The 14,015-nt window shown below is 53.3% G+C and overlaps 2 protein-coding genes across 2 annotated transcripts; both read right to left on the bottom strand.

The window, feature by feature from the left end:
• Positions 1–1,531: 1,531 nt before the first annotated feature.
• On the bottom strand, positions 1,532–3,022 carry BDP55DRAFT_629068 (FAD dependent oxidoreductase; the record flags this gene model as incomplete). Its single annotated transcript, XM_060571973.1, has 3 exons — positions 1,532–1,802; positions 1,877–2,138; positions 2,170–3,022. The coding sequence occupies 3 exons, from the start codon at positions 3,020–3,022 to the stop codon at positions 1,532–1,534; spliced, it is 1,386 nt and encodes a 461-aa protein (XP_060432773.1).
• Positions 3,023–6,890: 3,868 nt separating this feature from the next.
• BDP55DRAFT_428315 (uncharacterized protein) lies at positions 6,891–8,538 on the bottom strand. Its single transcript, XM_060567501.1, has 3 exons — positions 7,794–8,538; positions 7,266–7,733; positions 6,891–7,219 (listed from the first exon to the last, which is right to left on the bottom strand). Exons 1-3 carry the CDS (start codon positions 8,111–8,113, stop codon positions 7,069–7,071), a joined length of 939 nt encoding a protein of 312 aa, XP_060432772.1. The 5' UTR covers positions 8,114–8,538; the 3' UTR covers positions 6,891–7,068.
• Between the last annotated feature and the right edge of the window lie 5,477 nt (positions 8,539–14,015).

The raw sequence follows: 14,015 nt of genomic DNA, 5'->3' as shown, positions 1-14,015 counted from the left end.
CACTTCACGGGTGCTTCAAATTCTATCCTTTCTCATTTTGCGTCACATCTCACTCATATCGAAATTTGCCACGCACTGGATAGTCCAAGTTGTTCAAATATCAATCTCCACGATGCTGCAGGTGGTTATTTCAGTTATACTCAAGCTCAATGAGCTATCCTGGAATGAGGGATGGCAAGGATGTATGGCATCTCCAAATCTTAAGACACGAAACGCTGACACGACTTGTAAACAACACGTGTCGAGGTTACGATTCTAGACTACCGTAGTTTTGCAACCACCGCAGCGGGTATTAGCCATCACCTCACGTATTGAGCGAAGCTGCCAAGCTGGGGTACACCGCCCACACAAGAAGAGAAACACCAATAACTATTCCACTGCATTGGATCTGCTGAGACATATCCCTTTTCCAGTACATGATCCCGCACCTTCCCATCCCTAACATAAAGTGCCAAGGTAATTCACACTACCCGGACTTGAACTGTACCCCAAGGTCACCTTACCTTAACCTCACCTAATTCAACTACCGAACTGCACCCCGCGGCCCAGATGAAGATCTGGATGCTCCAGACTTTCTGCCATGGGAATTTACAGTCCCTGTTGATGCAAATCATAAACGCAAAGGTGGTCTGCTCCCGCTTCCGTATCATACGATCAGTTTACCAAAAAGAAACCAAAAAACGCACCCTACGCCCAGCCCTTCTCCCTCCCCCCCCAAAATCCCTGACAATTACATCGTGATCTACCTACCACTTTTCCGGGCAGGCAAAATGCAAGTTTAAAACACCAACAACACCACCAGCACAAGGAAGCATTCTAAGCGGTCCAATTACATAAGGCGGCTGACGTATCTGTGTCCCCCAGTACGTCAAGCAGGGTTATCGTAGGTATAGTAACGGCACGACTTGGCCTGGGCACGAACCAACCGAGCCACTGGGACACAAAAAGGCGTTCGGTTGTTGTTTCTGACATGCGAAAGCTGGACCTACCCTTAGCCATCGGCATGCCACGCACCCTTCAAACAGAAGAAAGAGGCAGAGTGACTTAACCACCTCGCCTCACCCCCCTTCCCCTCGGCACATACGAAACCTTTGGCCACTGCACCTCGGCATAGATTCATCACCCTTCGGCTCGGGATGCCGATACTGGGCAATAAGCTATACGCATAGTGTGCTCGAGGCGGCCCGGGATTCGTGTACTGACACCTCTACAGCACTACCTCCATCAATAAGACAAGAAGAACCAAACAACAACGCGCATTGTTACTGCCTGCCTATGATACCCTAGATGTAATCCTGATCATGATGCTCCCCATGCGTTATGCCATATGTCGGATGCCTGTGTCGGATGCAAGAATACCAATGCGGTTTCCCATCACCACCCCCTTTCCCCCGTGCACAGGATGCACCTCGTCTAATAACGCCAGCAATGCATGTATGTATCCATCACCACCACTACCATCATCAACATCGTCATCATCAGTCAACCCGTCTGTCTGGGCAGTCAAACCCCAAAGCCAAGCCAAGTGAATCTAGCACTCGACCTTGTCGCCCTTCATCCACTCCCCCAAATCCCCCTCAATATCATACGTGGCATTGGCGACCTGTCCCCCAGGCTTACGGTCCCAGGCCCATATGTCGGCGTACTCAGGCTCCAGCTCGCCGTGCATCATCCTGACGACGTACTCGCCAATGACGGGGAAGAACTTCCAGGCGTGGAACGAGCCGCCCGTCGCGACGTATAGGTTCTTGCAGCGGGAATGAGGGGAAATAAGAAAGTCGTGCCCAGGCGTGGTCGCGTCCCTATTGGGTGTGGCTGTGTAAGCATATCTCGGGCCGAGTTTGACGTTGATACGACGGCAAACGAAATGACTTACCAGCAGACGCGATACTTTTCAATCACTTTGCCCTCCATCTCGTTCCCGTAAAGGCCTTTGAGCGTCTTGCGAGCTTGTTCCTTGAGACGCTCTGGAACTCCGTCTTCAGTCCATTCAGTGAGGCTTGGAGACGACGGTGCCAGCGACATGTTCTTGCCGGTCATGGCGTGGAGCTGGTGATATGTGAAAGCCATATCACAGTTGAACTTGAGTGTTCCATCCGGGGTCATAGACATAGACTCGCCTACTCTCTTGTCAATATCTGTTCTTGTAAAACAGTAGAAGTGACTCACCTTTGACCGAGAGAAGACGGTTCTTGAGCACGGGAATGCCTTCAAACTTGTCCTTGTGCGCCCCCTGAACGCTTGTAGTGAAGCTCACGGCGCCGGTAGCAACGACTCTATCCCCAGCGTGAAGTTCCTTCCGCTCAGGGGCACTCTCCAGGAGCAACGACGAGGTGCGAGCACCGGTGCAGAGCAACACGACGCCCTTGACCTCGTGTCCGTTGTCCAGCCTGACTCCGGTGCTGTCTCCAGCGCTGTTGAAGAGCAAGCTCGTGACCTCAGCCGTGATGAGCTTAGCCCCTTCACCGACAACTCTCCGGCGAGCAGCTTCTAGAGCGTTGGCAGCCTCGAACCAGCCGCACTGAGGGTTGTACCTCACCCGGTCGAGTCCTTCAAAGTCGGCTGTGGCAAAGGCTGGCCATTCGGCTCGCACCTCGTCAGGGGTCATCCATCTGGCACCAGACTCGTGGCCGAGCGTGCGATGGACATCTTGAGCCTTGTCGTTGTGGTTCTTGATCTTGTTGTTATGAGGCTCAGCACGAATCATGCCGACTTGGTGGAAGAAGGGGTTCCAGAAAGAGTCAGTCTCCCAAACCTTCAAGGCCTCGATGGCCAGCTTCGCGTAAGGCAGATTCGGGTAGTCATTCCTCCCAATCTTGGAGATATCGTGAGACGCTGCCTTGGGGTTGGCGAGGGCGGTAGGGTCAATGATAATGATGCTGGAGTCGGGCTTGTATTTACGGAGCCAGATAATCGTCGAGAGGCCAAAGATGCCTCCCCCAACGACGACGAAGGTTTCCGACTTGACGCCGGTGCCCTGAGGGACAGTGAAGGGCGCTGACTTGGCCATAATATGTTTCATGTTTGCAATGTATCTTGCTTCTGCGAGCTGATTGTGACTAACACGAGTAAAATCTCACATCACTCCGGGCACGGCTCGAGTCTTTATATAGACAAAGATGTAAGCATCTCGAAGACTGAAAGAAGAGAGAAAAGAGCAACGCATTTTCCGCAAAGGGAGAAAGTGTTTGATACACAAGCCTACGCCTACGCCTCAATGGCTTTCTCCGTCCATCCGTTCCTTCATCGTCCACGGCTCACGCGCGGATATCCGTCCGACTCCAAGGGACCCGCGCAGCAAGCACGCGCGAGATTAGATGCCGACGTCCAACCGACCACCGACACACACACGTCTACTCGGGGAAAGACCGACGTCAACACTAACACTTGGGATGTCATAGGAAAACTCGCCATGAGTCTCCCTGGGAATCGTACGGGGGAATCAAGTGACCTGGAATGGCCTGACTCTGAATCCCTGGAGTTAGGATCTAGAGTGAATGGAGGCGGCCGAGCCCCGGGAAGTCCCAGATGTACATGGCCATGGGCGCAGCAGGACGGGGTAATACGACTTGCATTCGATGGAGCCATGCCGTGTGTGCTGTGCTGTTGGAACCATGGGAGTGAGTATACCCACGATACGGCCACGACGCTCGATTCCCATCAGTAGACGGTGGCGAAAAAGAGAGTTAGGGTTAGACAGGAAAGCAAAGGGCCAAGGAGCAGAAGGTCGCAACAGAAGCGGCGTATTCCTCTCGGGAGTGGCAGCAGGCGGCGCCGAGTGAGGTGAGACCAAACAAGGCGGCTCCCGGGGACGGAGGGATCTGCGATCTGACAGCGTAGGCATCGGTTGTCAGCGGTCACGTCTGTCTGGTAGTGTAGTGTATGTAGTGCAGCGCAGACCACGTTGAGATGGATGGTCGTTGCTTTGGGCTTGCTTGGTGTTGTGACTTCGATGCGAGAGTGTTGGAGGGCACTCTGGAGGGGGGTGCAGTAAGCGAGTAATGAAGAGGACCGGGGGGTTCGCCGTCGAGGATGCGGGCCTTTCCATGCACTTGCGGTCTCTTGTGGTCGTTGGAATCGAGCAAGGAAGCCACGATCTCAAAGCATTTGAAGTTACCTTAGGTAAGGCAGCTGCCATGGTCCATCATCCATGGGTGGAGGGAAGGAGGAGTGGAGGACGGGGGAGGAAGGGTCAGGGGGGGGGGGGCAGGAACGGAGTAGGTACGTACTCTTTCATGACCCTACAAGTAGATTGATATCCAGGAAGGGTAGGGGTCTTGCCCATCGCGCCATGGGTAAGTGTTGCACCATGACCCTGCCTTGTTCGACTGCCAAACCGTCCGCCTCTTCTCATTGGCTCGGCCTCTGTTCCTCTTCAGCTGACCAATCATAGCTCAACAGCTCCAACGACCCTTGGCTTCCATCAAGAATACCCCCTAGTCTAGCGTTCTTTTCTCAGCAAAGAAGACTAGGATCAATGATATCTCGACAAATGTTCAAGACCCAGGTCAGGCACCTCTCTATCCGTAAGGTACTCTGCGAGCCTGCAATGAGGAAATGCTAAAGACGCCAGGAAATGCCTAGGGCGGGACAACAACCCTTGAAGATTCTCCATATCACTAACGCAGGTCACGACGAATCCGGCCTTGAGCGATTCGTACGGATGGATACTCAACAACTCCATCCAAAAAAGACAGTCCACGAGGGGGTCGTTCCTTCTCGCAAGTCTACCCTGGCATTGAGATGGCAGTCCCATCTATTATGACTGCCTTTCCTCTCATACCAGCCAAGAGCTCTCACTCATTTGTTCGATGTAGTCTCGAGTAAGGTCAGTAGCGATGGGTGTCTAGATAGCAAACTTGCGAGTTGCATACATGAATTCAAGACTCTTTCCGGACATTGCTCCCCTTCCGGATCGACTGGCCGTTTTCTCGTTGCTTTTACCGTTGTTTTTGGGTGTGGTCTTGGGTTCGATTACCTCACCTAGGCACCGAGTAGTAGCAGTTAGCTGTCTGACTGTGTTTACCAAAATGCGCCATGTTCCAGCTATCTGTTGAAGCGGTCTCCTTGCCGTAGCATCCAATCAAAAGGACTTGTTGGTCAATCCCTTGCTCTCTCGCTTTCAATCTCTCAGTATTCCTCTTTCTTCCTCTCTCTCTCTCTCTCTCTCTCTCTCTCTCTCTCTCTCTCTCTCTCTCCATATTGGGGTATCTTGCAGTTCCTCTCCTCTTCTCCATCAAACGCCGAGAAAATACTCTCTCAATCCTCTGGCGCGCCTCTAACTAGGGGCACCCCAACTCGATCGACCGCATCCCTACCAGAACTCGCTTCCGTCAGCATGGTCGATTTTCAAGATACGGGTTCGCAGGCTAACTAGAAAATACCATGTTCCATCAAAAATCCATGGCCAAGCCTGGGCACTCTTGCTGCGTACGCCACCCATCATCTCTCTGCCCCTCCCCGCGCTAGTGTGTAAAAAAAGTCTCTTGCCAACCAACTGGGGAACCCACACACTTCTGTCTCTCTGTCGCTCTCTTACCTGGTGCATTGTGTTTCCCTTTCCACGTTTTCTGCATTTACCTCTTTCTCTCTACGGCGTCTGTCGTTCTCGTATACTCCCCCTCCCCTCCAGAAATGATCTGACATCAAGGTAGGTAGGGTGTATCCCCAGCCCCATTACAGACGCTCTGCCGCCGTCCCATGTCCAATCGCTTGTAGATGAAGTGCAGGTGTAAATTGCATGCGAAGAAGCGGTTCGCCATGTAAGGGTTCAGAAACATCTGTAATAGTGACCAGAACTTTTTTTTTTCCTTTTTCGCACATCTCCTTCGGGAGACGATCTGCCCACGAGGTGTTGTTGCACCAGCTTCGCCAGCGCTCTTCCCGTACGACACGACATCTGATCAGTGATGACAGACAGTGACAGACAGGCATGCCTCCGTCGCCATTCTCACAGCAGCCAGCCCTTTTCCCTGCCTTGCCTTGCCTGCCCACCCCAAGCCTGCAAGGTCCAGAACTCACAAACGGGGGAGGCACACACACACACAAAGCTGACGCTCACGGCACATCTCCCGCTTAGTTTGAGTGTGTCCCCTTCCCTCTTTTTTTTCCCCCCTTCCCAGGTTCCCAGGTTCTAAGCCGTCTTGCCGGTCCACGTCCTGGCATCTCATGCCGGCAGTACGAATACGCCCGCTCTTTGTTTGCGTATGCCAGTTCCCACATCTTGAAGCATTGAAGGTTTCCGCAGTAAGCGTTAACTAATTAATACCTGGTAATCCAAAGTGAGTGATACAGAACGTCGGACGTTGACGACTCTCCCACAATGAGTCAGTATCGACCAGGTTGAATCGGCAGGCATGTCACCCACCTACTGTTCGTTTGTATCCGTAGAGAGCGCGCGACGACCTTGGCCAATGCCTCTCGACTGCCATCTTTGATGGCGCCCGCATGAGATTGTCCATGTTTCACTGGCACACCGCAAAGCCCGAATTATTACCAATCGGCATCACCTGCAGATGTTGCCGACTGGGACGTTTCCTCCGTTCGCTGTTTGTTAGACTCTTCCGAGTTTTCTTCGAAAGACGGCGCAGCGCAAGGATACAGAGAGCTGTCCAATAGGCATGGGTTCTTTGCCAACAGAATGATATTTGGTAACCAGTATCGATCGTGGTCCGTAGTACTTTGTGCACGTATTCTCTGTGCCAATTTTTCATAGGTAGGCTAATCCCTTAGGTACTCTCATACAGCAGCCAACCACTCAATAGTCAAGAACCAGACTGTTCTGACCAGCCAGTTCCCCCATGCAAGGCGCATCATGTGCGCGTCCCAATCCAAAATGACTGTCGCTGAACCCTGCCAACATGAGGGTAATGATACATTGTGCTAGCCCAACGCCGCGGAATGCTTGTCCCTTATACCAAGCAAGAAACAAAGAGAAAAAGCCGCTGTTGCCCCCCATCATCATATCGTGCTAAAATGGAATTCGCCCTGCCTGCCCCGGATGTCGTCCCGGTTGCTGACCCGGGATTCAACCCGGCTGCAGGCTATTTTATGAGCTTAGATGCAATACTACCTTCGAGGCCCAGGCAACGGTAAGGGCTGGTCGTGCTTCACATTTTGCTGATGCCGAACTAATTGGTCTTTCCTGGCGAACCCGTCCTTATTTGGACACCCTGGTAGTTGGCACTTGTGAGGTTTGGAGTGCTTCTGCAAGTGTTGCCTGCTCATGTTAGCGTTGAACTCAGAGATGGAACCAGCCGTCATACCTGTACATGCAGTTCCGATGAAAGATTTTGGGTCCCCCATTGATATTTTGACCCCCTTTTTGGCACGTCCTCCAGTGAGGGCACCTATACTCGCCCTTGCCTCTGTGTCGAAGAGAGTCCATATCCACGCGATTCGGGTTCCTGTCGTCCGAGTCGTCCGCATCCAAGACATCGTCATCATCCTCCTCTTCCTCGTCATGTGGAGATGGTGGGCTTGTTGATCGTCTGTCACCATCAGACGGATGGTAAGTACGTGAGCTATCAGAAAATGATGCCGTAGATCCCACCGCAGAGAACCCCGTTGTCGAGCTCGATCCTAGAACGGAAAATGACGACCTAGAGCTGGAATCCGAAGCTAAAGGGTGCTGTCTGTACTCTGGAGGATATCTGTTTTGGTGTGGTGGAGCTGCGCGATCTCTGATAGTCTTCAGATTGCCCGCACTGCTGTTGATCTCTTCCCTCATATTGCTAGAAGCGCCGTCAGCATTGCGCACCTCTCACGGCCAGAAAACATGTACTTGTACGCACGTTAACATTTTGTGTTGAGTTTTTGCGAATTCCAGAATGCCCATATCGTTGAACCCATTGGCGCGGTATGCCTGGTCTACGAGATTGTGCCCTGTCGATTCCAAGCGCTCCTTTGTCAGGTAGTCGTCGGTGAACTTCTTAAAGGCGTCCAAAACATGCATCGTGACATCTGCCATGTACGCCAATTCCCCTTCCTTTCGACTGTGCCGCGGAAACGTCTTTCTACATTCATCAAATATGCCCGTGAACATCATGAGGGCCTCCGTCTCCCGGTTGACGGCTTTCTCGGGGTTGAGTAACGAGTTGATATCGAGAGGCATGTTGAATTAGGTGGCACAGCCCGAAGCATGAACTCAATAAAGATGGTGCCGGATCGTGGATGGTCGTGAAGTGTGTCGTGCCAAGTTAAAACAGCAGGTAGAAACGGTTGGTTTGTAGTTTGGAGCGAGTATCAGGGTGGAATATCGAAGATCCGATGTTGAAGTGAGGACGAGACCGAGGTGACAGCAGCTCAATAGACCATTTCGAAGTAGACCAAGTGGGTCTTTGTGGAAAAAGGCAACCTCGGTGATGCTGGCCAGGCCAAGGAGTCAATTACAAGGAGTCGAGACGTTGAGAGAAGGCAAGCGTTGGCGTTGGTGTTGATGGAGCTAGAGAAGTGCTAGAGGCAACGTCCCGGTCACAACTCAGGAAAAGTTTGTAGGATTTGGGCAGGGGAAAGTAGAACTTGGAAGATGGAGACGGGTGGAGAGGGGGTTAGGTTGAACAAAGTGACGGGGGAGGGGAAAGAGAAAAGAGGTAAGACCCGAGTCTAGCAGAAACACGCACGAGGGACGGCGGATAGGGCCAGAAGAGAAGCTAAGGTAAGGGAGTGAATGATTGAAGGCAAGGAGAGAGAGAGAGAATCAAGCTGATGGATGGAGAATGGCAATCGACGGGGCGAGGCCGGGGGGACCTGAGGGGAGCGGCAGACGGCCAAAAAGCGGATCTCAGACTGGCACGAGGGGGGCAACGACTCGCCAAAGACACAGCAAGCATGCAATGGCGCGTTGGCGACAGCGATGATATTGGCGAGAGGTGGGTGTGAGGAAATGAAGATGAGAGAGTGGTGGTGAATCCTCCAAGTAGCTGCAGATGCGGTCTCAGTCGTAGTGCCCAGTCCCTTGCCTCGTTACGCCCGTAGGAATCGGTCAAGCAAAGAGCCCAAGTCCCAGGAGTCAGGACTCTCGAGACTCAGTAGAGAGAGGGGATCTGAGAAGGGGGGGGGCAGAGATGGAGAGGGGGAAATGATGAGAGGCCTGAAGGAGAAGTCTTGGTGGGCGGAGGGCTGCAAGACACGACACGAAAGAGGAGGGCATGGCATGGCGAGTGAGGCAAGTAGAGGAGCCCGCAGGCGCAAAGGAGGAAGTGAAAGTGGAGGAGGAGAAGAAGAGAACGAGGCCATCCGTGAGGAGAACTGGAGTGGCATTCTGCATGTTTCTGCATGTCTAAGATGGGAGGGGTGCAAGGGCCAATGGTGGGTTGACGGTTGGCTTCGCGTGGGTGGTGGATAAGCAGACCGAGTGTAAGCAGAGCGAGACAAAAGAGGGAATGGGTGCGACGCAGTAGCGACGCAGCGACAGGAAGAAGCAATTGTGCGGCTCGAGGCAGGGCAGGCTCGGGGAGGGGCCAAGAACGCGGCCGATCTGAAGGAGAAGTTCAAATGTCCAGAGCATCCGTAAAGACTGGAGTCTCCATACCTAAGCGTGCTAAGGTACCTTGCGGCGTGGGAAGTGGATGAGAGACATGGACGAGGGGGGGTGCGGGCAGGCACCGTTACCGGGACCCATAAGGCAGGTTGACCGGGTGGGGATCATGGAACCCAAGGCACGGCCGCAGGGAGACCAAGGTACCGTGCCTACCTTACCTTCCTCACCTAACATACCTTACCTTAAGTTGAAGTGAGGAAAGTACTTTCTCAGTCTAGGTAGGTACCACATCAAACTTTGAGGAAGGGGAGGCGGCAACGGATGACAGGCAGGACCGAATGCTGGCCGAGGTGCCCTTGTAGAGCTGTACACTCGGGGCAGGCCACTCGCGGTCTCGATTCTCCTACAAGTTGAAAAGACGCCAAAGAAAAGGCGGTGTCAGTCACGGTTGGGAGCATGGCGCTACCTATCCTCGCACTAATCATATGGATGGGTGTTGCAGCATGCGGTAATTTGGGAGCTAGAAGCATGTCAATACGCCTTTGTGGACGTACCTTGCGTAGCCTGACGAAATGGTAATGGCAAGACATGGGGCCCGGGGCTTGTCCGAAGGATGTCCGTTCGAACGCCTTTGATGGCATCTCGATGATGTCGATCAGCATGTTGGAAGCTGGTGCTAGAGCCGGTGCCGGTGCCGGTGCGGATAGTGACCAGACCGTTGATACCTCTTCTGTTGGTTGCGCGGCTTTGCCGAAGGGGTCAAGGTCAAGGTCATGGATATGGTATGGGTGATGAAAGGTGATGATGGTCCACGATGGCGATAGTGGCACCCAACAGAGGCTTCAGATCAGCAAGGGTCATGGCCGCGGATAAACGAGAGACAAAGAGATGAGAATCCAGGAACAGCCTGCAAAATGAAGCAAGCTGAGAAAAAACCTATTGCCCAACTGCAGCGCGCTGGAATTGGAAATGAAGTACGGATACCATCCGTCGACCAGGATGAAGCAACGCTGAAGTTCTGACCTGCTCTCATCTTGCATGAGGACCAGAAAACATGTGCTGCAAGTGATAGCTATTGATCATGGTTGCCAGACCCCTTCTCCTCCGTCGGTATCCGTACGGACATTGGGCGTATGTACGTCTACTTAACTTGGTATCCGAAGGCATTTTGTTGCATGAGGGATCGGCAATCCCTCCCCACGTCGTATCTCTAGGAGAATCGTACAGTTGATTGAGAATCGAAGCAAGAGGAAAGAAAAGAAATCATGAAGGGAATGGAAGACCAAGGCACCACGCATGCCACGATCCCCTGGGCTCCATGGCCGGCGGCCAGGTCATGTCATGGAACTCGAAAGGTCAGGACAGGGTCGGGAAGGCAGGACGTGCGTGGGGCGGGCGAGGGAAGGAGGGAAGTTGATATGGGCATTCACCACTAGGAAGCTGGAAGGAGTCAAGAACAGAAACGAATACTGGGGAGCTGGGAGCTGTGAGCGAGCTGCAAAGCGGCAAATACCCATTTCACAGTTCAAGCTGGGCGCAGCGCCGCAGACTTGCAAATTGCCCGCCGCAGTCCCAGTCCGCGCGACCAAACCCGCTTGCTGCAGCATTGATCGGTTGGTTCGATTTGCAACATTGGACCAGGGAGAAATGCATGTGCAAGCAAATGGGGAAAGGCGTGCCTCAGAAACCCATGTCTGCAGACTGGCACACTAACAGATTACAGTAGGCAGGCGGATGCAGGTCGTTGGTGGCGGGGAAAGAGGGAGGGGGTCACTGTTGGGAAGGCACGCTAGCGAGGATACTTGGTGACAACTGTGACATGGGCAAGATGGGGAAGGGGGTCACCATCAATACTTTGCGACTTCGTACACGAGGGAAGGAGGGGGGAGGCGAAGGGTGAAGACCGGCCTCGGAAAGTGCCCCTTCATCGTTCGGCAAGGCTCTGGCAACTTGGCAAGAGTCACTTCCTTGTGCGACATTTCTGCCTCACTCATGTTCCCTCCTTCTCACCATGGTTTCTTTTTCATCCAGATACCCTCAGGTTTCTTCCATTCTCCACAAAGTCCCGTGTCTTCCTTACCTTACCTTATCGCGTCTTCTTGGCCTCCCGTGGGTCCACTCGTGACTGCACATTTTAGGGAAATGCGTTGGGTGTGATTCTCCTGCTGTGCCACAAAGACAGTCCACTTGTTCGATTTCCCCTTCTCGAGAACGTGCGGGTTTCTGCTTTCTTGACAACCTGCCCATCTACATGCCATCCATCCTGTCCTGATCTTACCCGCGTGCGACGCGCTCAGGTGATTTCCATGATAATTCATCATCTTGCTTTCTGGAACGTCGACAAAGAACGACACGAATACCTGACTACACATTCCCAAACACCCGCCTCCAAGGGTTCGGAGTTGTCGAATTAAGCTCACCCCCCGACCCCCGACTTAGAGTTCGCCTGGCGTGACATGCGCACGCAGCAAGGACCACTTTCACCCGAAGTTGCAGTCCGTCGCAGTCGCCGTCGCAGTCTTCTCTTGTCCGTCACCGCTTCGGCGCCCAGTCGAGGTCCACGCCCACGTCCAGCATCTGCTGCGTGTGAGGTCTGAGCCCGATCAGATACCCGCACCTTGCCTTGGTGACGGGAGGAAAGAATCTGGCATCGCTGCTGCCCGTCTTGTTGTCGCCTCCTTCCTCCTCTTGTCTCTTTTGCCCACCTCCACCTCACTCTTCGCCTCCACATCGCTCTCCGGGTCCTCAACGCCCTCCTTCTCGACTCCTTCCCCCTCTGAGTAAAGTACCTAGAATACCTACCTGCCTAACTAAGGCAGGCAAGGAAGGTGGCTCGAGGCGCCGGATCCAGGCGGTACGTTTTGTAGGTACCTACCTACCTTAGGTATCTGACGTCAAGATCAAGGTACTCGGGTAAGTAGATGTTTACCCATCTCATTCGTTCCTCCAGTCCCTTCCTTCCCATCTCTTTTCTCTAGCCACTCATAGTCACGTTGAATGTGTCGAATCATATCACTTGGTCACCTTCTCGGAGGTGGTCCCGATGCTTGATGCCAATTGAGACACACGTGCTGGGTCACACCTCCCTTATGTTAGCTGCTTGGGCAGTCGGTGTGGCCGCCCTCGATGGGACACACACACACACACACTTTTTGGACCCCTCCCGAGTCTTGCTCCCTCCTTCACTCAAGGGGACCCAATCCCGCTGCTTCGGCCATTTCTTCTTCGTCTTTTCCTAATTCCCTCCCCCGCCGTCCTTTTCTCGCTTCCATGCCAATCCAGCCTACCTTTGCAGAAGGAATGTAAAAATCGCGTCACAGTCGCAGACACGCTAAGGCAAGACAGACAGGGCGACCTATCGCGGTGTAACGATAACTTTACCTTGTGCAACTCGAACAGACCAGCTGCCAGCTGACATGACGATTACTTGAAGGTACTCGGCTCTACGGATACTGCATCTACCTTGCACCATCTGTCCGTACGAAGTACCCTACCAAGCATACCCTGCGCTCCGCTGTGTGCGAGGAACGAATACGTAAGTTACTCATCTGGCATCTCATCTCATCTCCAGCTACGTCGTCTCGTCTCGTCCCATGCGGGCAAACCGCCAGACTATCCGACGAGCGGGAAGGTCCCAGTGGGTTGAAACTCTAAATCACGGACTCGACGCCAAATCAAGACACGGCCGGCATATCAGGTCATTTGACAAGCCCCAAGTGCACACTTGCGCTTCCACGTCGCGGCTCGCCCTTGTCTTGCTTTCTGGGCGCAGCGCTATCCGCACATTGAGGGGTTCCCGCTGTCTCTCCCGTCCGCTCCAACATCAGCCCAACGACGCCGTGGCCGTCTTGCCTGAATCCACAACAAACGACTAGAGTAAACCAAGGTACTTCTAGACGAGACAGACTAGCAGAGACAACATTCCGTCGCGCGCGGGAGACACGCCGGCCCCCGTCCACCCCGTGCTTTCCAAGTCAAGCCCAAGACGTTGAAACAGCGCCCATTTACTCGGTGAGTTGGCAACTCGATCATAGGTACCTACCGGTATTCGACAGTCAACTACCTACTTGCCGATACCCAACTGCCTCCACTCACCTGGATTTTACATCTCTGGAGCAACGGCAGCTAGATTGAATCGCCCGTTGGACAGATCTTGCCCGAGCATCCAGTAACATCTACCCAATTCCATCCGTCTTGCCAACCACTTTTCGGTCTTGTCTTGTCTCAGAAAATAGGATACTTATTCGCTACCTGCCTTGCCCGCAAAATCCTAGCACTCAGCATCCAACAATTCAATTGCTCGGCGGAATCGTGCGGGAAAGAACGGGTCAAACCCAAGGGGACGAAAGGACAACGCAGACTTCTCGTGTCCGACTGACTCTGGCTCTGACCATCCTCCAGTCCAAGTGGAGCCATCACCAAGAACTACCAAACTAAATTAGAGCACCAACACCTTGGTTCCGTTCAGTCCATACTCCGTACTCCGTACCGGTGATAGCACCTTGTACGCAGCACGACAGAGGAGTCCACAACT

This window comes from Colletotrichum godetiae (genome assembly GCF_030913485.1).
Source record: "Colletotrichum godetiae strain CBS 193.32 chromosome Unknown BDP55scaffold_9, whole genome shotgun sequence".
NCBI lineage: Eukaryota > Fungi > Ascomycota > Sordariomycetes > Glomerellales > Glomerellaceae > Colletotrichum > Colletotrichum godetiae.
Note: the sequence above shows the minus strand (reverse complement) of the source record. Positions and strands in the feature narration are given on the sequence as shown.

Excerpts from the sequence above, each read along its gene's own strand:
- BDP55DRAFT_428315 (XM_060567501.1), bottom strand. The coding sequence starts at position 8,113 with ATGCCTCTCGATATCAACTCGTTACTCAACCCCGAGAAAGCCGTCAAC. Across the intron at positions 7,734-7,793 it reads ACTCAACACAAAATGTTAAC|CAATATGAGGGAAGAGATCA; the intron begins GTGCGTACAAGT and ends CGGCGCTTCTAG. Across the intron at positions 7,220-7,265 it reads CATCGGAACTGCATGTACAG|GCAACACTTGCAGAAGCACT; the intron begins GTATGACGGCTG and ends TAACATGAGCAG.